Source organism: Bacillus rossius, chromosome 1 (assembly GCF_032445375.1).
Source record: "Bacillus rossius redtenbacheri isolate Brsri chromosome 1, Brsri_v3, whole genome shotgun sequence".
Classification (NCBI taxonomy): Eukaryota; Metazoa; Arthropoda; class Insecta; order Phasmatodea; family Bacillidae; genus Bacillus; species Bacillus rossius.
Genome location: NC_086330.1, coordinates 250,791,239 through 250,815,379, shown reverse-complemented (window position 1 = coordinate 250,815,379; position 24,141 = coordinate 250,791,239). Strand labels below are relative to the sequence as shown.

Here is a 24,141-nt window from a genome sequence, read left to right as displayed (position 1 = left end):
GAGCAAACTGTACAAAAATTCGATAGAATGTAACATGCATCCACTTATTTTCTTCCAGAAAAGAGTCCCTCGTAATGCCATAACCAATCGTAAACACAGTAGGTGCAACTTTGGAATTCATTTAAAGCACCTTAATTCAATTAGTTTCCTTGTATGCTGAGTCAATTCCAGCATAGTGACTTTCATGATACATAAGCGTAACTCAAGTAACGTAATGTACGTATCTTTATGCAATGCTATAGTCTCTCTTATAATTTATCTAAGTCCAGTTCAGGGTTATAGCCGCCAATGCCTCCAACCATCGACAAGCTCTAAGACATCAACCACTATCAGGTGTGTTCAAAGTCCATACGTAATATAGCATACGTAGTCCCAAGTCATTCAGTCTGGCCAAAAAAGTTAAAGTCCGAAACTGACTTAGAATAATTTCCAACTCCTCCTGCAGTGATCCCTTCTGAATATTTTCATCACCTGCAGTACTCAGAGAAATATTCTATCACCAAACTTTTGTGATAGTCATTCCAGTTTTTGAAGTTCGAACGATGACGGGCAGCATGACGTTATATGGCGAGTCGGAGCGTCGGGGCGGAATCAGCCCGATCTTATTCCGGTGGGCGACTGCACCCGGTTCTCGAAATCAGGCTCGTATATACTAGTCTTGAGCAGCAATAACTGCAATATATCTGAAATATTAATTAATGCCAATTCCCATATAATTGCGAATCACAAATTAAATAAAAATAGTTAGTTTCACAAACAGCAGACAGTACTTCAGTGCCCAGGTCGGGGTGGCGTGACAACTCGTCGGCCTGTTGATTCTCCCGACCCAGCACGTGCTCTACGTGGAAATCGAAGGTCTGCAAGGTGAGCGCCCGCCGTGTGAATTTTTATTTGCGCCCCTGTACCGAATCCAGCCACTTCAGGCTCTGGCTGTCAGTCCGGAGTGTGAAGGATCGACCCTCGAGGTGGTGCCGATAGCATCCCATGGCCCACACGACCGCCAGACACTCCTGCTCGTTCACGTGGTAGCGGCGCGCCGCCGGCCCAAACTTGGCACTGGCGTACTCTACTACACGCCGCTCCCCGTCGGGACCCAGCTGATAAGGACTGCGCCCATGCCCTTCTGGCTGGCGTCGGTCTGCAGGTATATGTGCTCTGCGGGTTGTAGACGAGCAAAGGTGTGACACTCCCGGAACAGGCGTTTGACGGCGTTCAGGGCGTGGTCGGCCTCCGGGGTCCACCGAAACCGGTACTTTGGTGACAGAAGGTCGGTCAGGGGGGCAGTGACGACTGCGAAATTGGGTATGAAGCTCCTGAGCCAGTTGAGCAGCCCGATCAGCTGTTGCAACTGCTTCCGGGTATGTGGGGGGGGGGGGCTTAGACTCGATCAGATCGAACTGGGCTGGCAGAGGCCGGCATGCGTCCGCGCTTACCATGTGCCCCAGGTAGGCTAACTCCACCGCGCCGACATGGCACTTGTGGGGCGCGCAGGTCAGGCCGTGGCGGGCCAGCCGTTCGAGGACCATGGCGAGGTGGTACACATGGTCTTCCCACGTTCGTGACCAGATGATGACGTCATCCAGGTAGGCCGCGACAAACTTGCCCACGAACCTGTCCAGGACGCGCACCATCATGGTCTGAAAGGTCGCGGGGGCGTCCATCAGCCCGAACGGCATGGCGCAGAATTGGAACCTGCGGCCGTCGGGCGCGGTAAAGGCCGTCTTCGGCCGATCCTCGGGGCAGACGGGTACCTGCTAGTACCCTGACTTGAGGTCCAGTGATGTGAATATGCCTGCCTCCCCCAATCCGGCTAGGGCATCTGTGATTTTAATGATCGGTGGTGGGGCGAGGATGGTGACTGCGTTAATGGGCTTGAAATTTACGCAGAACCGGAGAGAGCCATCCTTCTTCTTGGCCATCACTACCAAGCAATTTTACGGTGACTCACTCGGTTCAATTACCCCGTCCCACAACATCTCCGCGATCTGTGTTTGAATCGCCTCCCGCTCCCTTGGTGCAAAACCGAAGGGCTTGACAAAGCGGGGCTCGTGGGGTCGTGTCGGGATGGTGTGTTGGGTGACTGTGGTGCGCCGCAGCATCTCCGCGGCGGCGAACACCTACTCTTGCTGGGCCAGCACCTCGTCGAACAGGTTCCTGTACTCAGGGGGCACCTCATTCTGTAGGTCTGCAAGGGTGATGGCAGGGGCCGGCGGGGTTGTCCCCCTCTGGTTGACACTTTAGAGCGTCCTCCGCCCCTGACGCCCGACGTGTATTCTGCCCTCACTTACATCGATGGCGGCGTCCTCCTGGACGAGCCACAGTAGTCCCAGGATCAGGTCGTCCCTCAGCTCTGACACCACCAAGGCTGTTGTCCGACTACACATATCCCTGACGGCGATCCTTACCTGGGCGCGCCCCGTCGTGAGCGTGCTAGCTCCCCAGGTGGCCAGCTGGACGCCTCCCTCTTGCTGCTCCAGGTCCGCCTCGGACACCAGGTGGGCCGCGACGTACATGTGGCTCGCCGCTGTGTCCACCAGGGCGTGGACGGGCTGGTCATTCAGCAGGACGGGCACCCACATCAGCTTGTCCGTGTTGTTCCCCGCTCGCCCCAGTCGTGGCGATGGTGCTCGGTCAGGCCCCGCAGGTGGTGCTGGGTGCGTCGGGGGCGCCAGTGATGCGGCGCCGCTCGCCGACGACCCGGTGCGGGGCGCTACTGGGTGCTGGGGAACACCACCGCCTGGTCTTATGGGCGGCGATGGTGCTTGGTCAGGCCCCGCAGGTAGTGCTGGGTGCGGCGGGGGCGCCAGTGACGCGGCGCCACTCGCCGACGACCCGGTGCGGGGCGCTACTGGGTGCTGGGGAACACCACCGCCTGGTCTTATGGGCGGCGATGGTGCTTGGTCAGACCCCGCAGGTAGTGCTGGGTGCGGCGGGGGCGCCAGTGACGCGGCGCCGCCCACCGACGACCCGGTGCGGGGCACTGACGGGTGTTGCGGGGCACTGACGGGTGTTGCAGTGCACGACCGCCTGGTCTGACGGGTGGCGATGGTGCTCGGTCAGGCCCCGCAGGTAGTGCTGGGTGCGGCGGAGGCGCCAGTGATGCGGCGCCGCTCGCCGACGACCCGGTGCGGGGCGCTGACGGGTGCTGGGGAACACCACCGCCTGGTCTGATGGGCGGCGATGTTGCTGTGCGGGCTGGCCTCGTGGGTGATGCGCTGGCCGTGATCAAGGAACAGTAGCCCGCCGGTATCCTATTCCCTAGTGGGCGTTTCCCGGCTGCGGTGCGCCGGTACGGCGATCCTGCCACAGCGCGGCCCGGATGGGGCACACCTCGTGCCAATACTAGGCCTCCTCCCTGCAGTAACGGCACCATGGGGGCCGGTCCCGCTGTCCATCTGCCCGCGGATTAGCGCGCGCGGCCCGCTGTGCGGCGGTGTTGGCCGAGTATGTGGCGGGTTGCGTCGTGGCCCCTCTCTCCCTCGTCTCGCCCCCTCGGCGGGTGGTGCCAGGAGGGGAAGGGGGGTTCACGTACGGCACTACCCCCCAAGCATCTATCGGGGCCGTTGTGGGTGGCGGGGGCACCCCCCGTCGGCGGGCTGCAGTGTCCTGTGGGCGCGGTGACAGGCGTAGGTCCCGCTTGATTTCCTTTGCCAGCTGGACGAATTCCTCGAGCTCCCTGTCCAAGGCCCCCGTTGCATCCGGGCCTTAATCGGCTGTAAACCCGCCGGGCCGAGGTACGGCGGGTCGGAGGGCTTTCCGAGGTGACGAGGACGCCTCGTGGCTGCACTCTGAAGCGCGGTGGTCTGGTCAAACTACCGGCGAACAGTCTGCCGACGAGACCAAAAGTTGGTCGTAGTACGGGAAGAATCCATCATGTTTGAATGGTTCCCTGCTGAGGTTTTCTTATGGCCCAGGATTCTTGGTGAGGTAGGACTCGTACTTGGGAGTGGTGCCCCGAGTGCTTTAGGGGCAGGTATCAGGGTTCCCTAGCCCATTGAAGTACTGACGTTGTGAGCGACGAGGACAGCTCCGGTAACCAGCCTGGACAGCTGGCAGAGGTTGGGTAGGCCTCCACCGGACCGCGGGTTCGCTGGGTGATTGAGGAGTCCCAGTGTGAGGCGGGAGACCGGGGTAGGCGCCAGAAGTGATACTCCAGAGGGCAAGGGAGCATCCAACTTGCTGGTTAGCTGAGTGGAGTAGGGGGCCGGAGGTGGTGCATAAACTGAGATGGGTAGCCTCAGTCCCTTTGCATAGCCAAAAGCTCTAACGCTCTTCCTGGTTGCGTATGCGGCGTGATCCGCATCCACGCCCGTGGGGGCCCGAGGGCGGCAGGGCCTAACGGCTAAGAGCGCTGGGTCATCAAAGAAAAGGGGGGAAACCCTAATTCGTTACTTCTGTCCAAGGCCCCCCTCAGGTGCGGGCGCAGCTCCCTCTTCATTAGTTCTACCGCTACGTCAAGCGCCGTGTTGGTCTGCCCGCCGGCGTCTAGGCGTCGGTGTAGCCTCACTTTGGATCGGATGAAGGTTTCCACGTCCTTGTCTGCTCGTTGCGGTTCACAGAACAGGGCGCGCTGGCACTGGGCGCGTGCGCGGGCGGCATTGAACTGGGCTTCCAGGCGTGGCGTGAAGTCCTCCCACCCCACGTCGTATTCGCCAGTCATGGTCCACCAGTCCATTGCGGGTCCCCTAAGCTGCTCGTTAACGCGTTCCGTCCACTCTTTCTTAGAGACGCCGTACCTGGCCAGGCGGTCCTGGCACGCCCGTGTGAATTTCTCTGGGTCCTCGTATGTGTGTCTGGAGAATTCTGGCAGCTTGAACCGGATGTTGTCCCGTCGAGTCTCGCTCATGACGGTCACGGGTGCGGGCGAGTTCACTTTGCCCTCGCAAGTCGTGCACATGATCAGGCCATCGCGAAAGTTCAGGAATTCCCTTGCTTCCGTGCATGTGCGGTGCCTAGTGGTGCCGCACTGGTGGCAGTAAGCTATCTCGTAAGCCTGGCGGTGGCACCCCACGGTGTGGCAGAGTCGTGCTGATGTGACCCTGACCTCCCTTTTGACCTGGGCCATTGCTTCCCGCTCACCGCATTCCCGTGTGGTGTGCGCTTCTGTCCTCGCGGTCCTTTCCGCCCCGCCTGTCAAGAAGTCCGTATTCCACCACTCGCCCATGTCAATTGTGACGTCAGTCTGCATCGCGCCACGGTAGGTTGGCCCGGGCGACGGGTCGTGACGTCGCTGTCCTGATTCCGTGGTGGTGCGGCTGTGTGACGTCACCCCTCACAGCTGACCTGAGGGTGGAGCGGGGTGAGGAAGGGGTGGTGAGTGGGGTGACGTGCTGGGTGAGGGGTGGTACAGAGTGGAGTGGGGGGGGGAGGTGTAGCGCAGGGGTGGATAGCGGAGGTGGGGAGGTGGGGAGGTGGGGAGGTTGACTGGCTGGCGCGGCGCCGCTCCGTCGCGCGGTGTTGCCACGTTGCGCGCTGTTGCCCTATCCCTACTCGAGCCCTTTGTCTGTTAATTTTTCCATCTCGTTTTTCTTAGATTGTTTGTCGAAAGAGTTTGATGATGTTTTAGCCACACAAGTTGGGCGACAATTTGACGCCGTCCCCGCTGCCTGTTTTGAAATTACTTTAATTAAAAGGGTTTTATAGAATTTTGATCTCAAGGGCGGGGCTCCTAGCCTCATGGCTGCAGGCAGGGACACGTCGGCAAAAGGCTCCCCAGGCTGTTATGGCCTCCCAGGACGCCGTTTTAGAGAAAACACACACGTACGTTTAACATATTTATTACGTCGCACACGTTACACTTTTCTACGTCACATATGGCACTCTCACGCGATTGGCCACTTCATCGTCGACCTCCACTCAGCCTACACCACCCTCAATTGGCGGTACTCTTTACGGTCGCTCCGTAGCCTGGCGGCTAGTACTTTAAGAGTGGTAGGTAACACTGCGAGTTACGAGACGAATTCTCGGGAGAGCGGCAAACCCGTTTCTGCACACGTGGAAGTTTGTGCGGGACATAACACGAGGTACGCTAACGACTGGTTATACAAGGTCACTTAACAAAGAAATATTACACTAGAGTCACTAAGGGCTAGTCCCGAGTTCTGGCAAAGTTCAAGTGACCCACTCAGGTGGTCACACAAAGGCAGCTAATCCGCGTGGTGGCAAGGGCACGTTATGCTGGGGACGGGCGCGGCGGAATCCGGCGGGATATCTCGTCCGCGATCGTTGCACGTCCCAGGTGATGAATCGTTATTAAATTCTGTATCACTTTCGTTACTGTGCCGCCCCACGTGGGCTACGAACTAGTACCCCGAGGGGTTTCTTAATAGCGTGAGGCGCAGGCGCCACGACGGGCCGCCTAAACAATTACACTTACATAGCACTGGAAAGACTCGATGGCAAGTCACACATTTTAACGAAAGACCGCACGAAATATCGTACGGCCGGTTCGGGCCGACCTGGGAGCTGTTGGAAAAGGTTTGAAGATAGTTACTAATTGCTGTTAACGTGGAGATGGCGTGAAAGATGAGTGCTCCCTGTGCACGAGACTGCCGGCCCAGGTGAGAGCTAGATCGCTACTGACTAACCTCCCTGGCCACCGTGGCCAGGGAGGTTGTTTGTTTTATCAAATGCATGTACACAGACTACCTAGTTGCGCAGTGCCACACCCGGCCGGGCGCTTTGCACACGTGGGAGGCCGTGACTGACGTCACGCCGTTCGGGGCACTGCACTACATTGCACGCACGGGCGTGTTCGTGGCACGGCACTGATCAGGTGCTGAGGACACATAACGGCCTGTGCTCTCAGAGGGAGCACCGACGGTGGCGTCAAGTTCTATGCGTAGCTGTCGTCAGTCCCTTTGCACTCGACGTTTAATAAAAAGTCACTGGTAGCGGGAGTCGGCCCGTGCCGTCTGTTGAACTGCCCCGCGTAATTTCTAATATGAGTTTATCATTAAGCGGCTGGGTTAGGCCCTACACTGTAAAAGGACCGGGGGCGCACGGGGAGTTTACACAACGAGAAAAGATTTGGTTTATATGACTATAGCTACCAGCAATAATGTTCAGTGGAGACAAAGGGTGATGACTCCCCGTGGAATGCATGTCCGCCCCGGTACGCGAGTCGCTAGGTACTGGCCTTTGCACTTGGCACGAGGGAAGGTCTCAGCGTTCTTACGCGCCAAAGTTTCTAAAGTTCCGTTATTCGGAAATAATTTTAATAACAATAAACTGAGAGTGGCTCTAAATTCGTACATTAATTATTAATGATTATTAAATTGGCAGATACTCTTTCAGAATTAGGGTCAAAACATTTACATAAATTTAGTTTAAATAATAAGAGTCACACCCGAGACTGTTCGTCACTTGTTGACTGCTCCAGTGGCTATTTACACACAAAAAACGGGGAAGTAATATCTATGTTAACATAACACTATAATTAATTTAGGCTGAAGGCCGCAAGGGAGACACTCACAAACGTACTAACATAATTTCAAATGTGAGTGACTCGGGCACTCCTGCATCATACTTTCCTTGGGCGGGGATTTAATAAAAAGTGGAGTTACAATTAAATTAGGTCTGATTTATAATGAATTAGTGTCTAGGTGTTTGATTTATTAAGACATGGCCCTTGGTTCTACCTGGTCCTCAGAGGCTCGCCTGACTCGGGTGGGCCATGGCTATGGGTGCGTTCCGTTAGCGGGGTTGGATACTGGCGGTTGCAGGTCGGGCTTTGGGATAGCATTCGGCCGGACAATGTCAAACACCCCCCTCCACCCCTCGAGAAACCCGACCTTGTGCCGTTAGTGGCCCCGCCATGTGGGGGCACCCCTAGCTTCGGCAGCAGCTCCATCCAGGTGGTGTTCTCAGTGGTCGTAACTGGTAGGCTCTGCGCTCTGGTCCCAGGTCGTCCCACATCAACAACAAGTGGTGGTCCCTTGGCGTTGTCCCTCGGTGCTTGGTATGGCGTGGATGGGTACTACCTCCTCTCAAATTCCGGTATGCCGGGCGGGTTGGGATTAGAGGCCTCCACGTCCTCGTCGTCCAATTCCGTCAACACGGCGGTTGCATCGACGTTGTCGTTCTGCGGTTGTGCCCTAAGGACCTCCCTGGACTCGTTCTCGGGGGGTGCCAGTTGCTCCGAGTGTGGCTGCAGTGTCTCGCAACGTGCAGCAGCACGGCGGTCGCCATGGTTCCGTCCGGCAGGGGCAGCGGCGATCAAGGTCAGGCGGCTCGTGGCAGGCGGGCAGCAAGCGTGGGCGGCGCTCGGTGCGGCCTGGCTCAGTCTCGCCGACATGTGGGCGCTTCGCGGCCCATCGTGACAGACGGGTGACAGGTGTCAGAGTCCGGGTGATGGTCACGTTCGGTGGTGGGGCGGTCAGGCATCCAGGTGTCATGGTTTCGACCTTCATTGTGCCAGGCGGATGCAGGGATCTCAGGCGACCCAGTAGCCACAGTGACGTCACTGTTTGGCGACCCAATGTTGCCAACTTGCCGCATGCGCGTGGCGTCTCGGGCGCTCTTGATGTCGCATCAGGTGGGCACGAAGACGGTGTCGGCGTCGCGCGCATCTGTCTCGTTCGGGCGGGTACAACCGACTGTGCCTCAAAGCCAGGAGGGCACCGCGTAGCAAATCCAGGTGGCGGTGCCTCGCTCAGGCGTCACGGGGTCAGGGCCCTGGACATTGTGTCGTAAAGCATCCCGTTTGCGACTGCGTACTCGGGTGGCAGCACGACGTCGAAGCCAGGTTGTGGCGACAATGTGGCGTGAAGTGTCGGCGCCGATTCTGGCGGCGTCTGTGACGATTTGTGTGACAGAGACGATGCAGGTTGCGTCGGAATGGACCTTCGTGGCATCGGGACGGCGGTCAGGTGTGGTGGTGAGGTCATTCCGGCGTCGGGAGGTGTCTCCAGAACGAGGCGGGTTCTGGACGGCATGGCAACCTGCGGCGGGATGGTCGGCGTCGTGCGTCACTCAGTTGGCTTCGGCGGGTCAAGCGTCATCACAGTCGGGATGAGTGGCATCAGGTTGACGAAACGTGGTCTTGCTGGTGACGGTGTGTTCGGACTTGTGTCGAGAGGCGTCAGGTCTACAAGAGTTGCTGAGGCTTTTGGCTCCGGGACAGGAGGCGGCGGGAACGGGATTGCCGGCGTCAGGATGATGAGCGTCGCTGTCGGGACGGTATGCATTGTAAACATTACACGTGACAGTGTGGATGTCGTCGGGACGTGCCTTCGTGATACTGGGGTCTGTGGTGTATGTGAGGAGTCATCTTGATGCTGTGTGGATGTCGTTCTAGCAACGAACGGTGTCCTTGGCAAGTGATGTGTCGGCGAGTCGATCAGGGTTGTATTTGTCTGTGACGGCATCAGCGTGAGTGGCGTCTGAATGTCGGGAAGCATCGAGGCGTATCATGGGGGAGAAATTTTCAGCATCGCTGCCTGATACCGCACCTGGGTGGCTCGGTGGGCGGTACATCACGCGCACGTGAAGGTGAAGAACTCGCGCAGTAAAGTCCCTTCACGCTCGCTGGTACATCCACCATGCCATTGGCCGGCTCATTCCTCACAGTTGTAGCCCTCGCTAATTCCTCTGGGACACGACTCGGCCCTACACATTGTCACCCCATATATGCGGTACTCTTCACAATAGCCACACTCATACCCAGCGGTGGTCCTATCATGTAAGTTCCAACACGGGCAGGGGTAGTGACACTCGATGAATTCGTCCGCATATATATTTACGCACGTGTTACTCTTCTCACGAGCTACTTACGAGGACCTCTGTCCACATCAGTACTGCGATAAACTTACTGCATTCGGAATGCGTAGTTTGTTCGCTAGTGGTGCTGTGCGTGCGAGGTAGCTCTGTGTACGGGGTCGCGCTCGTCGGCTGGGCAAGTGCCCGGACAGCCTTACAAAGCGGAGGCCGCGAATGGCCGCTGCGAAGGCGGGGGTGTGGAAAGCATGCGTAGCGGTGGCCGAGAGCGCCTGGACAGTCGCACACAACAGGGGCCGAGAGTGGTCGTGGTGGAGGATGGATTGAGGATAGCTGTGCGAAGCGGCGGCCTAGAGTGCCCGGACAGCCGCACAAAGCGGAGACTGAGGATGGCCGCTACGAAGGAGGGGTGTGGATGGTGACGTAGATGGTCTGCGTCGCGCTCTGGGCCGGATTGTTAGGTGGGGGAGGGGTGTTAGAGCCCATTTGTTTCCTTGCTTCGTCGCGCCTGCCTGTCTGACCCTAATCCCCTTTACCTGCGCAAGATGGCCGTCCCGTTTCCGTGCTGTGACTTGGTGTGGACGTAAAATAAACGGAGAGATGGCAGAGAAAAGAAATGTTTCTTTTTCGTGAGAGTTTTTGGGAAACGAACATGAAGAAAATCTTGATTTTCTTTCTTTGCCACACGCAGTGGGTGCCAAAGGACGTCGTCCGGGTTCTTGTGTTCGAGACCGGGTGTGTATCCTAGCAGGAAAACTGGCTCTTAGTGAAAATGTGTTCCGGGAGGGCGCCAGGCTAGCTCTGCGTCTAACCAAATTTGGGTTCTGTGGGTGCATTGCCCCTGCGTGGCCCGCTAGAACCGTCGGCGAAGTGTGCGGTTGGAGGAATCCCTGACTGTTAACAAGTCAAAGGCCCTGTGCAGTAGAACAAACTGATTCCTAGATGGGGTAGGGAGACTCAACACAATAACAGACACGAATTCGAACTTTATACTGTCCGTGATACGTCGCGCACGGAGTGTGCGGAGTGGACGTTTAATCGTCTCAACAGTTACAATTAAAGTTTACACTTACACGACGTACATTGAATTACCCTATGAAACTATATTGAATTAACACTGAGTGCTCTGAAGCACTGTCACTAATTTAAGCCCTCACACCAGTCGAGGTTAAGGGGGAGGTTAATTTTAGACGGCCAATCCCGAAAATTGCTAGTGTGGCGGCACCCGGGTCCACCTGTGTGGACCGCAGTCCACAGTTAAATTAGATGCAAGTTCTATGCGTAGCTGTATTCGGTGCCTTTGCACTCGACGTTTAATAAAAAGTCACTGGTAGCGGGAGTCGGCCCGTGCCGTCTGGTTCATTCCCCTGCGTAATGTCTAATATGGGGAGTTTATCTTTAAGCGGCTGGGTAAGGCCCTACACCGTAAAAAGACTGGGGGCGCACGGGGAGTTTACACATCGAGAAAAGATTTGGTTTAAATGACCATAGTTACCAGCAATAATGTTCAGTGGAGACAAAGGGTGATGACTCCCCGTGGAATGCATTTCCGCCCCGGTACGCGAGTCGTTTGGTTATGGAGTTTGCCCTTGGCGCGAGGGAAGGTCTCAGCGTTCTCTCGCGCAAAAGTTTCTAAAGTTCCGTTATTCGGAAATTATTTTAATAACAAGAAACTGAGAGTGGCTCTTAATTCGTACATTAATTATTAATGATTAATTAAATTGACAGATACTCTTTCAGTATTAGGGTTAACAAATTTACATAAATTTAGTTTAAATAATAAGCGTCACACCAGAGACTGTTCATCACTTGTTGACTTTTCCAGTGGCTATTTACACACAAAAAACGGGGAGGTAATATCTACGTTACATAACACTATATTTAATTTAGGCTGAAGGCCGCAAGGGAGACACTCACAAACGTATTAACGTAATTTCACACTTGAGTGACTCGGGCACTCCTGCATCATACTTTCATTGGGCGGGGTTTTTAATAAAAAGTGGTTTTTCTATTACATTAGGTCTGATTTATAATGATTTGGGGTCTAGGTGTTTGATTAATTAAGACATGGCTCTTGGTTCTAACTGGTCCTCAGAGGCTCGCCTGACTAGGGTGGGCCATGGCTAGGGGTGCGTTCCGTTAGTGGGATCGGATACTGGCGGTTGCAGGTCGGGCTTTGGGGTGGCCTTCGGCTGGACGACGTCAATATAAATAAACTGCAAAACCTATAATAAAGAATGCAATAAAATAAATATTACGATCCCGATCGTTACATTACATTTACTAGCTATTCAATTTTAGATTACACTACCCTCTCCGTTGATACAATGATCACACATTATTTTAATAAACAAAGACACCATCTTGAGTGGCTGATATATATTACCTAAAAGGAAACATTAATCTCTATACTTCAAATTGTGTCCAATACAAAAACATTCAGTATTCTAAAACCAATGTATACATATTCGCCACTATTGTTAAGAAAACAATGGGAAGCCTAAGATGTACATCAAGCTCTGTCCCTGCCCGTTCACGCCCGAATATTCACCTTCGGCCAACCTCTTTATATTACCTATTTATATTTCTCTGTTTATTTTAATGTAGCTATACTAACCTAACTAACCGTCCATAGTGTTTTAAAGTGTTTTAATGTAGCTAACCTAACCGACTACTTTTAACATTTGAATTAATTTTCCTGCGAAAAATAAAACAAATCCCGAGGTTGGTCGAAGGTGAATATTCGGGCGTGTGCTGGCAGGGACAGAACCTGATGTACATCTTAGGCTTTTCAAAAACAACTGCGCGTACAAAATTGGGAAGCCTACAACTCATGTAGTTTCGGTTCCCTGCAAGAATTTCCAAAGATTTCCGAAGTTTTGCGTTTTGGTATTAACGCCACTTCAGCCGCTAAATCAGAAGTTTCCAATGAAAACAAGCATGTTGTGACTGACCTAAATCTAACCTAATCCTTCGATTTTTTTTAATTTCAATTTTTGAGAGAAATCCGAAGTTACACGAACGTGGTAGGGAACCAAAACTACGTGAGTTGTAGGCTTCCCTACAAAATGGCTGAAATTTCAGAGAATACATTCTCAAGCATGCGCTAACACATTTCCCAATTTTGGTTGAAGAGTGCTATATTCATGTTGAGGCCGGGAACTTTTCAGACAATCCAAGTATTTTTTAAACGTGTTATAATTCGTTGTTAGCTGCATTTACTCCCGACTGTATATTATTTAATTAGAATTTTTGTTCATGCTTTTAAATAAATGCTTTTTTTACTCATTACATAGTTTAAAGAAGTGTCTTATTTATGTATTAGTGTTTGCATACATTATATATCTTATATGTGTTTGTTTTGGGGACAAAAGTTGTACTAGTCATGCATTTTAAATATGAATGAGAACGACACATAGTATGTTTTTTTCCCCCATTAAGCATGTAATTAGTAAGCAGACCATCAATTATGCACGAATATTGGTGGGTGGTCTGGATAAAGAAATTTCTGGCAAAAATTTTGTAAATCAAAATAATTTTTCCTGTTTGGTTTTAAAATTGCTGCAATGGTATAAATATATTCATTCCTTTGATTATTAAAAAAATTTAAAAATTTAAAATAATTTTTTTACCAAACCATAAATGCTTTTCATAATTTTTTGCTAACCAGAGGTGATTGGAATAAATGACTACACAACTAATGAGAACTGCATAAAAGGAACTCATTATTTCTTCCAGCAAAATTAAAAAAATATATATATGTTAAGTTGTTTTAATTATTTATTCTTCAAGATGGATTCTTAGCAGAAATAGTTCGTAGAGAGACCAAAATAGAGAACGAGTATATATATATATATATATATATATATATATATATATATATATATATATATATATATATATATATATATATATATATACACACACATATATACAGAGCGAGAGAGAGATTTATGGTCTCTCTCTGGTCTCTCAATAAATTATTTTATTACAAATTCTTATACATTGACCCCATGCACGAAATGAACCATTTTACTATGTGCAACTGTGGCTCAATCTGGAAACGATTTCATCGTTAAAATAGGGTTTTTCTGGAACTTTCTGCCTTTCACTTTGAATATATACAATAGCACTTATCCCTGAATCCAATTTGGCATCTGATGGTAGTAATATAGTGATGAGTGGAAAAATTTGACTAAAATATTTATGATGGTGGCAGGCTCTAGTACCTCATTTAATTATTTGTTTCAAATGTCTCGCACTCTTACAGGAAAATCTGTACCTACTTAAAGATGTCTGTGCTCTAGCAGCAGCAGTATAATGTCTGTATAAACTTGTAGTGTGCCTAGTGGTGAATGTTATATAACATGGCTTATAGCGATGGATTATTCCTAGAGGGGCGTGGCTGCTATGTTTAATAAAATATGGGGAGTGGCTTAGGGCAGGGGTATTGTAGATATTATATGCACTACCACCCACAGAAGAATGTTGGTGTGGTGTAAGGGGATGAATATCATACTTTTTAAACATTTTGTTCCCTGTCGCTTAGCATATTTAAGTATATGCTATCCTTTAATATTTCCCTCAATTTATGATTATGTGTATTCCTTTAGCTGCTAATGAAATCTCCCTTTTTTAAAACATACATTAAAAGTTAAAAAATAAATAGGTAGGCTATTCGTTATTTTTTGTTTGACTTAATTATTTTCTTTATCTCATTGTGCATTTGGCTTTGCGACAAGCATGCTTGCTTTTGAACTCAGAATGAGTTAGTGTTCATGGTTTTGTTCGTGGTTTGAGAACTCACCACGCTTAAGGAATTAAAAAAGTATATAACAGGCAGCTACGTTAGCATTACCTAGCAGTAAAATTTGGAACAATTAAAGAAATCATCCAAGATGGAGGATGGCCCTACCGGTCGTTGCAGAAATTTAATAAGTCAGATATTGGCCTTGGAATATTAAAAATTTCATGGGTTCAAATGCTGGACTTAAAAAGTGTTTCGTATAATACTTTTATGAAATAAAAGCTTAGCACAAGAATCGAAGTATTTAAGTACACTCCAAAAAAAAAAAATTCGGAAACATAAAGGGCAATCGTCCCTAACACCTCTTTTGTGGAGCTGCGCTTTACTGGTTAGCCATTTAGCTTTAATTAATTTAGTAATATGGTCGAAATCCCTGCCTACAGATAAACAGCATAGCTGCTGTTCGAATAAATCGTGTATTGTGATTTCACCCAAAAAATAATTTTTCCATATCTTAGTATTTATATTTGTTTGAAGTTTTATTGCAATTAAAATCCAAACATAAAAAAAAGACAAATGAAAAAAACAGTTACTTTCCATATGCACAACTACTTAATTATTAAGGTGTTCTTGTTTGACATTAACGAGTAGAGAATTTATTTTCTAAGGGATGGCACACTTGTTGACTTCGTGGCCATGTTGGCTATATGACGTCAAAGGTAACAGCCGGTGATTTTGTGAAACGTGTCAATCGTGTATACTTTTGTTTCAAATAGTGTTTTATATGGTTCTCTGAGTGTATGTTGATTTATATCTAATTTAGTTAACATGAATACAAAAACTGTTCTATTATTTGTCGTGTTAGGAATTATAGTAAGTGTATGTAGTGGAGCGACGACGACAACTTCTTATGTGTCTGTTGTTGATAAAGCACGGTTAAAACAAGTGTTATCAGTCGCGTGGGACTTGAGAGATGTAGCAGCTGTTAACTACGCTGTGTCTGGATACAAGATACTTGGTGAGCAGATTCCGAAACAGGAGGAAGTGTGCAAGTTCTTGTTGCTGCGTGCTAGTGATAAAGCTGCCACACTAGAAGACCTTTACCACGTAACTAACGCCTGGAAGTCGCTTGGAAAATGCACAGGAAGCCTGCCTGTGGCAGCTATTGCAAAGACTTTGACACAGGTAAGCGAGTCGGAAACTTCTACTGTACCAGAACTGTATTTTGCGGTGCAAGGTCTAACTAACCTCAACCAGAAGAAAGGAGATGCTTCAAAGCTGATTAAAACCCTTCAGGCTGCCCTGAAGAAAGATGACAGTTTGCTAAACTTGGGATATTCTTTCCACATCGCAGCACACTTAGGCACCGATGGGACATTTGCATTTGATCGCATTGAGGATGCCATAGTTCAAGCTGATGAAGTTGATAGTCGATTTTTGCAGTTTGAAGGCGGTCTGAGCATCACTGCGCTGTTAGTAAATGGTGCGTACCAGCTAGCCAGCACTGTAAACAAGCCACCTCCCATCACTGGTGATCAGGCTATAAAGTTTGCCAATTACTTTCTCAGCCGCAGATCAGTGCAGACTACAAAGGGAGTGTATAACTTGTTAGAGGTGCTTAATGTGTTAACAAAGAACAAATTTCATTTACCTGTGGCCATCACATTAGCAAGCCAGGCAGCAGTTTCTCTTGAGCAGCCTCACGTCACTGTGAAAGTAAGCGACTTGTTGGGCCACCCACTCAGCACGTCACCCCTCATCGTAACTGCGGAGTCTGCGACCAGAGTGGGTGATGAAGTGGTCGTGCTGTCCAAGAAGAAATTCGAGCCGACGAAAGGAGATACGACTCTTTACACCGTCAATCTCATGGAAACTAAGCCAGAGCGAGGTTTCTACAAACTGACTGTGAGCGCCGCCCTGCCCAAGCCAGACCCACGTCTGGTCGGTAATGTGGGAGCCTCTCTTGCCATCAAGGTGATGACTTCGGTCTCCGTGGAGAACACACAAGTGGGTACGGCCGATGCGGATCAAACGACGCAGGCTAAACTGGCCACAGTGGCATATCCCTCAAAACTTTCAAATGTCTTGGAAGCCGACACGCTCCAGAAATTGATGATGAAGTTTGTCCTAAAAGACAAGAGCACAGGGAAACCAATGACTGTTCACCAAGCGTTTGTAAAGTTGACACACAAGGAGACCAGCTCAGAGATAATATTGGTGGCAGAGCCAGACAGTTCCAAAACGTACAAGCTGGACTTGGACGTGGGGCTGAAAGCAGGGGAGTTCGGACACCTCGGGGGGCTGTACTCCGTGGAGCTTCTGGTGGGGGACGCGGTGCTCACCAATCCCTTCTCGTGGCACGTTGCGGATGTGAAGCTCAGGTTCCAGGAGCAGGCAAGCCCTCGCCTTGCACGCGACCCATACCTGTACGCACCCCGGCCGGAGATACAGCACCTGTTCCGGGAGCCGGAGCGCCGCCCGCCCGCGACTGTGTCCAGCCTGTTCACGGCGCTCGTGGGGCTGCCCTTGCTCGTGCTGCTGGTGCTGTGGGCTCGCCTGGGCGTAAACGTCTCCAACTTTCCGTGCTCACCGAGCGCCGTGCTGTTCCACATAGGCCTGGCCGCTATCTTCTCCTTGTTCGGGGTGTTCTGGCTGCGACTGGACATGTTCCAGACAGTCAAGTACCTCCTGGGGCTGGGCGTGGTTACATTCCTGTCCGGCAACAAGCTGCTGGCACACATTGCCAAGGCACGCACCGCGCACGGCTAGAGACCTGTTGCCTGTGCGGCTGGTCCACGCTTCTGCTTTCTTCATGACTGGGAAAGTACCTGATAGTTAAAAAATAGAAAAAGTGGTTTGATTTAAACATTACAGTGATTGAAATACCACTGCATGTGTGTGCATTCTTTTGTGTAAATTTTGGTGTTTTTTATTATTTTTCAAACCACTGTTAATGTTTTTACTAAAACATGTCCAAATTACAATTCATTATGCATTTTTTTAAAATATTTTCACAATCTGTCTTTTTTTTTTCTAGCCTTTTGGTAAGTTACCTGTATGTCAGCTAATAAGTTTTTATATTTTGTGATATATTTTATGTAACATAAATCTGATGAGTTTGGGAGCGTTATATTCTCCATCTTCTCAAACTGCTACGCATACCCGTCATGGTTGCACAACACTGCCAGAGGCCAGAATCATGATTACTTCCCATAGCAGAAAAGCTGTTTACTGGTGGGATATCCTATTCATTTCAATTGGTATTTAAATGCATTATGTGAGAAATTAGAACAGTAATAGTGTAGTGCAATTGCTGTAATGTGTGATGAAACTGAATGTTCGGAAATGTTTATTTTGGTACTGGTATCTCGAATGATTATTCTGCAGAGTAGCAGGTTAATAATAACTAAAGTGAAAGGTTGGTTATTTTTGATCTAATACATGAATAAATAATATATATTTAATACGAACCTATACACAATCAATATTATTAATGTAGGTAGCTGATTCTAATTAGCCCATCATATAAGCCCTTATCTTCTTGATACTCTACAAAATTACTGTAGGTAGTTTAAGTTATTGAAATTTACAAAATACTTGTTGCTGATATATGTATATGAAAAATACAAAATTTAAGCAAAGAATGAACTTTTGTAAGCTGCTGTGCCTATCTTTAAGTTGGGGGGGGGGGGGGTAGATTTATTGAAAATTTCTTGAATTGTCGTTTAGCAATCCACATTATAAACTTTGAAAACTGAAGTAACTTAAATTACGAACACTTGCTTAATGTCATTCGTTATCAAGTGAAAAATAATATTATACTCTACAACTAGACAGTTTTCTTCAAAATTGTGTTTAGCTGAAAATATGTTGTATAGAAACAACATAAAATATAAGACACAAATTCTAAGGGGTCCTTATTAAAGAATATCAAAATTATATTTTAATTTTTATTCACATTTATATGGCTTTCTGTGCTGAACTAATTTAATTATATACAAGGCTATCATGATTTGAAACAATTTTCTAGCTTAATATTTTTGTAATTGTCAGTGATTTTTACCCTACAGTATGTTCTGTTTTTCTAAGCGCTCGCTTCCATCTGGTTTTTTTATAATCCAGTCTGAATTGAAAAATGTGGTTTCTTGGGATAATGGAACAACTTTAGTAATACCGACTCAAAAATACCATTTTCTGAATTTTTATTTTTTTTTTATTAAAAAGAGCTCCTAAACCCTACTGTTACCCACTTTGATTGGTTTCTGGTGATCACACTTGACAACCAGTCTGTTTGGTGGCCATGGAAGAGAAAATGTTTGTGTGCCAGTGCTAACTACCACACCTGACAGCAACTCCTGTGCTGACATCGACAGGGTCATCGTACAGACTAAAAATATTTCCATGTTTGCATATTTATACGGATAAGTATTGTGGTACCAGCACTATCAAACAAAAGCTCTATTGTTTCAACTATAATTTTACTCTGCCATTAGTCTTTTTCACTTTTCAGTCCGAATTTAACTTGCACAGTATAAAAGTCATTCTTTATTGAAATCGGAAGTAACTCCTGGGTAAGTTTATTATTGTTTTTTTTTTTTTTAAATTTTACTTCACCAGGGCAGTGTTCATTGCTGCATGCTTATTGCTGTGGCAGTTTGTCACAAAAAAGCTCATGACTGATTTTTGGGCTCACGTGATTACAATAGTGGGATCAGGTGTGGAAAGTGTATTATTTTAGTTTACATTATTGTTGTTAAACATTTGAGGAGAGAAATTTTTGTCAGCCACTGTACCAATCACTGCCTAGCTAGTAAGTAACTCATTTTGTGTAGAAATAATTTATATGCTTCTAGACATAGTTTTAAATCCAATACCATGTGAACATGGCGTTGTGCACTTTCCTTGTTGGGCTGGGTTTGTCAGAAACTGAACTTCAGTGTGTCTACAGGATACAAAAGTCATAAAGAAAAGAACTCTTAAGGATTGGTCAGGAAAGTCACGAAACTTTAATTTCCAGCATCTTTTGCTAACTCTTATTTTGGTTTTTGATGCTTCACATTAAATAGTTGGGGATAGTTCACTTAAACTGCAAATGTAAAAATTAGCATGTTTTTTGCAAATAGTAGTATTTTTGTTTGAATTCATTTTGCATATTATAATATTAATAATACTTTGATGTAAACAAGTTGTAAGAAAATGTCATTATAAGTTCCTGAAAATAAAATCCTGAAATTGGTTCACCAGGTAGGCCTACTTGTATAAACCATGAACTCTGGTCAAAGACTAAACGAAGTGGAGAAAATAATTGTGTGTTTATTTTTTTCCTGTGGTGGAAGTGAATCATGTTGAACAATCTTCACGTACCACATTTGAATGGAAACTGCAGTGGTAGTTTAGCAAACCAAATCTTGGTTTTAGTTGTATTGTAATTTGGTGTTTTGCATTTACAGTAATGTGTGTGATGAATTCCATACACCTGGATAGAACAGCACTTTTATAACTCTTGGTGTGATTCTGGTTACAGTAATGTTTGAATTGTGGGTATGTTGATGATTGCTGCGACAAATAAATGGTGGTGTTTCAGATGTTATTGGTTATCAAGAGGTTTGTTTTGTATTTATTTTTTCATACCATATTGAAATGTTTCATAAACAAACAATTGGTTAGAACTTTCTTTGAAATCTATCATTGACAAGATGTTTTCATACTTTTTAAAAAAACATGTTCTGGTGCAATGGGATGAATAGATTGTTCATTACTCATAGCAGATGTGATTTTGCTTAAATTCCAGTAGACCTGAACCAGATTATTGGGATACTTAAAGACAAAACATCTGGTTAGTAAACCTGCAATGAACATGGGAAAGGTAAGTTGCCAAAACTACAGCAACATTCTCTCTCTCGACCTTGGGTAGGCCTAGTTAAAGGACTCCAACTTTGTTAGGAAGGCTTTTAAGTGACAATTATAAAACAAAATGTTGCAACAGTTCTGATGTTTAAGTTTACAAACACCGCACAGCAATTTTTTTCCGAAAACGGTAACTACAATTTTTTTGTTTGAAACTGTAAAAATAATAAATTAAGGAATTTTAAAAAATATTTTTAAAAAATTCTAGTTTGGCCTGCAACTTAGGTCTAAATAATTCAAATAAGTGCAATCATGCTGTGCTTTGAAAAGAGCTTGGCTTAAAATGATTCATTAGTTGCTTAGCCCAACCCGTGTGCTTATTCTAAAGAAGATTCTAGTTTTACTGGCCATTGTGGATGCTGCAGCATGATGAAATGCTTCTCACAAATGCTGGTGCCAGCTGTAGTTGCACCGAGAATGTGTGCAATTGCTAGTGACCAGTGGTGCTCGCATACTGCCGGATGCCTTTGTCATTTCTTTAGATGTCTGTGAAACTATACAACTACAAGGTTTCTATAGGCATAAAAAAAAGGAAAATAGGGAAAAATCAGGGGAATTAAAATGGTTAGGAAATACCTGGAAAAGACTGGGAAATCACCAACAATTTCTGTAATTTTTGACAGCAAAATTAAACCGAAAATACCATTTCCATGAACATTCAGACACCAAAAACTGCTGAAATGTTTACTAATCACGAAATTTTGTTGATTTTTCTTTTCCTGAAACCCTGGTCTTTTTAGTGTAAACAAAAAAGGGGGTAAACTAACTTCTGGATGCTTACATACATGATTGATAGCCTACGTTCGATAGCTTTGGTGAATATAGAAATTGTACATACAAACACACGTATCTATCTAAAATGACGTTAATTTTGCTAAGGTGACACATTTGAAAGCACCTCCTTTTTTCCCACAAAAAGCAACACTAAGTAAGCTGTGGGATAATTTTTGTCTGGAAGGTTGGGGAACTTCGTCGATTCAGATCTGGAAATGCTGTAAATGTCAGAGAATTTTGGAATTTCAAGCTTGTTGCAACATCTTTAACATTTTGTGATATTTCAATAATCTTTAAAGCTGAAAGGGTGTAAAATAATTGGTGGCTGCAAAAGTAAAGCCTATTTTCTTCAAAACTGGTTGCATACAACAAAACTGTTTTGTAGTAAAACACTCAAAGAGGGAAAGAGTGCATTACACCAGTTCTGCCCAGGGTTGGACCCACACTCGCCCAGGCAGTGACTGCCCCAGTCTCGCTGCGTTTCCTCAGTCATGCAGTCATGCGGCTGGCAGCTTTTCTTGAACCTGTTGCTGTTTTAAGATGACATACGCAATTCAAGAAAATAAACATACAAAAATCAGGAAGCACAAGAAAACTACATTAAATAGATACTATAATGATTACATTCTAATTCCCTTTTAGCTTGATTGAGGAAAAATTGTCTTGTATTGGTGAAGAGAGAAGCAGCTTATATTTTACCAGTAGAGGACATCTTGATGTCAAGTCATCAATATCTGATGTGGAGCTTTGTTTGTTAGGCCAAGAGGATATATGTACTCCACTTTTCTCTCGTGACCACAATTGACTGTATGAGCAGCTGTTAAGTGTTTCTGTAGAACAAATGTTTGGCCTACATTTGATATCATGAAGATGAAAACTTGAGTGTAAGGTCAGCTTCATTCATTTAAATTATCTTTGTATGTTGTGTAATGAAGGTTTTCCTAGCAACTGAAAACTGGATTGCCTCAGATTGTTAGGATAAACTTTCATTATGTCAGAGTTATTATGGTGGCTTGCAAAAGCTTCATATGTGAAATAATTTTGAGTAGTATTTTGTGAAACTGGATGTACAAGCAACAGTTGGTGATGAAACACACAGGCAGAGGTAAACCTCTGTAGACACAGTACATAGGGAACACCAGCCAGAGCATGCTACAGTATGCATATCTTTTATTGCTTCATAATGCCAAGAAGACTAATTAAGTCGGGATGTGGAGCAATTTTTGCCTTCAAAATTTGTGTGGCCACTCTCCCTTTTTATCCTATTAAAAAAAACCTGGGTTTCTTTTTTAACTTTTCTGCAAGCAATGCTGGCCACAAAAAATCTTCCCCAATATTTTTTAGTTTGTAACACTTCATTCAGGCACTTTATATGGTCCAGTTAAAGCATAGGGGTTTATAAATGCTTCACACAGCTGTGTGCGCTGCATTAGAGCCATGTGACAGTAGTTCTGCCCACGATGGGGCCATTGCACCAAGCTTGTGCTTCCACTGTCTTCCTTCTGTTCGTTTGCACTAATGCAGAAGCGTTGATGAAGACTGTGCACTGAAACAAAGGAGGTCTGTAATCTTTCTGTAAAATATTCAATTGACATTTAGTTTTTTAACTCAGAAAGTTGCTCTTATATTTATATGGATAGAACAGTGTGCTCTGCTTTAAAATTTGGAGAATACATATAAATGTTCATTAAAATTAAGTTGTGGGTGCTCTCAACCAAATAGTGAAATATACATACTTTAAAATATTTCAAACATTTTAGTTACAAAATTTTAAATACTACGGATGTAATAAAAGGGTTGGTTTTCATAGGTGTCACTGCGGCAGATTCTGGCACAGCTCACTCCAAAAGGCAGGTCTTTATGATGTAACCGGATGTTCAGGGAGTGGATCATTGTATCGCAAACATACATACATACATACATACATACATGTATACAAGTCGAGATAAGGAAGAGGAGCCCCAAGTTAACCCTCCCCCTCTCCCCTCTCGCATACACACATACACGCACATATCCCAAATCCTGATATGCAGGATGATTGTCAGAATGATGCATTGAAGTTACAACTCACCAGAGCGGCAGACAAAATGTCTTGTCTGTTCAAGCTCACAAAGTTCGCAACTACATGCTCCTGGTGCAAATAGTTTGTTTTTGTGAAATAATGATGCCAGGCTTTCCAGTAACTTTCTTAAGTAAAAATAATGAAAGTGTAAGATTTTTTGGAAAAAGAAAGTTTGTAGTTGTAATTTTCATGAATATGAATGATATTTTACAGTAGACTTTCGATTGTTCTGCATCCAATGTTCCGGAATGCCCTATATTTCGGCACCAGCGAGGAATGTATGGACAGCAAACTTAAGCTAAAAACCTATAATATTCAAATAAAGTTAAAAACTGTTTTGCAATACGCACATGAGTGAAATGGTAGTCGGAATCACTCTGAATGGCCGGTTTTAACTGGTAGCGCTTAGGATCACTCAGAAGTGATCAGAGCCCATCGTGTTCCTTCAGCAAAATTTAGTAATCATTGAGAACAAATTAATTTTTGGTGTATATTTGTGTTGAAATGTTTATTTTTGTGTTCTTGCCAAACATAATTTGCTACTAAACATCTTACAAATATAATCGCTCTACAACTTAGCGTTTAACAATCGTGGGAGATACAACTTGTCGTAGTCATTTACAGTTGGGTAACGTGTACTGTCATTTGCTAAATAAGTCATTAAGACCATTGGAAATCATCGGCCATCTGTTGGCACTGTCATATCCACCTCCTATTTCTACGTAGCCTTCAGACACAGCCCCGCTTACCGCCTTATATGAGTTCCCATAACTGTTTTTCCTAGTTTGTACGTGAGGATACAGACCATGCCATGTCGCTTCCAACATTTAGAGCAAAATTTATAAAATAATATTGCCTCATTGACGTGTCATAAGCTATAGCCGTATGTGCCAGTTGCAAAGACACTGTAACTTCTTGAAGTTACTGGATATAG

General features: G+C 46.4%; 2 protein-coding genes across 2 annotated transcripts in view; both read left to right on the top strand.

Annotated features, from left to right (window-relative positions):
- The window catches only part of LOC134527470 (protein obstructor-E), a 64,976-nt gene that overhangs the window by 27,857 nt on the left and 12,978 nt on the right, over positions 1 to 24,141 (top strand). The window lies entirely within an intron of this gene.
- LOC134527469 (dolichyl-diphosphooligosaccharide--protein glycosyltransferase subunit 2) lies at positions 15,152 to 20,065 on the top strand. The gene has a single exon (XM_063360166.1). The coding sequence runs from the start codon at positions 15,293 to 15,295 to the stop codon at positions 17,231 to 17,233; it is 1,941 nt and encodes a 646-aa protein (XP_063216236.1). The 5' UTR covers positions 15,152 to 15,292; the 3' UTR covers positions 17,234 to 20,065.

Bases quoted from the DNA above. Each gene is read 5' to 3' on its own strand.
- LOC134527469 (XM_063360166.1), top strand. From the start codon at position 15,293: ATGAATACAAAAACTGTTCTATTATTTGTCGTGTTAGGAATTATAGTA.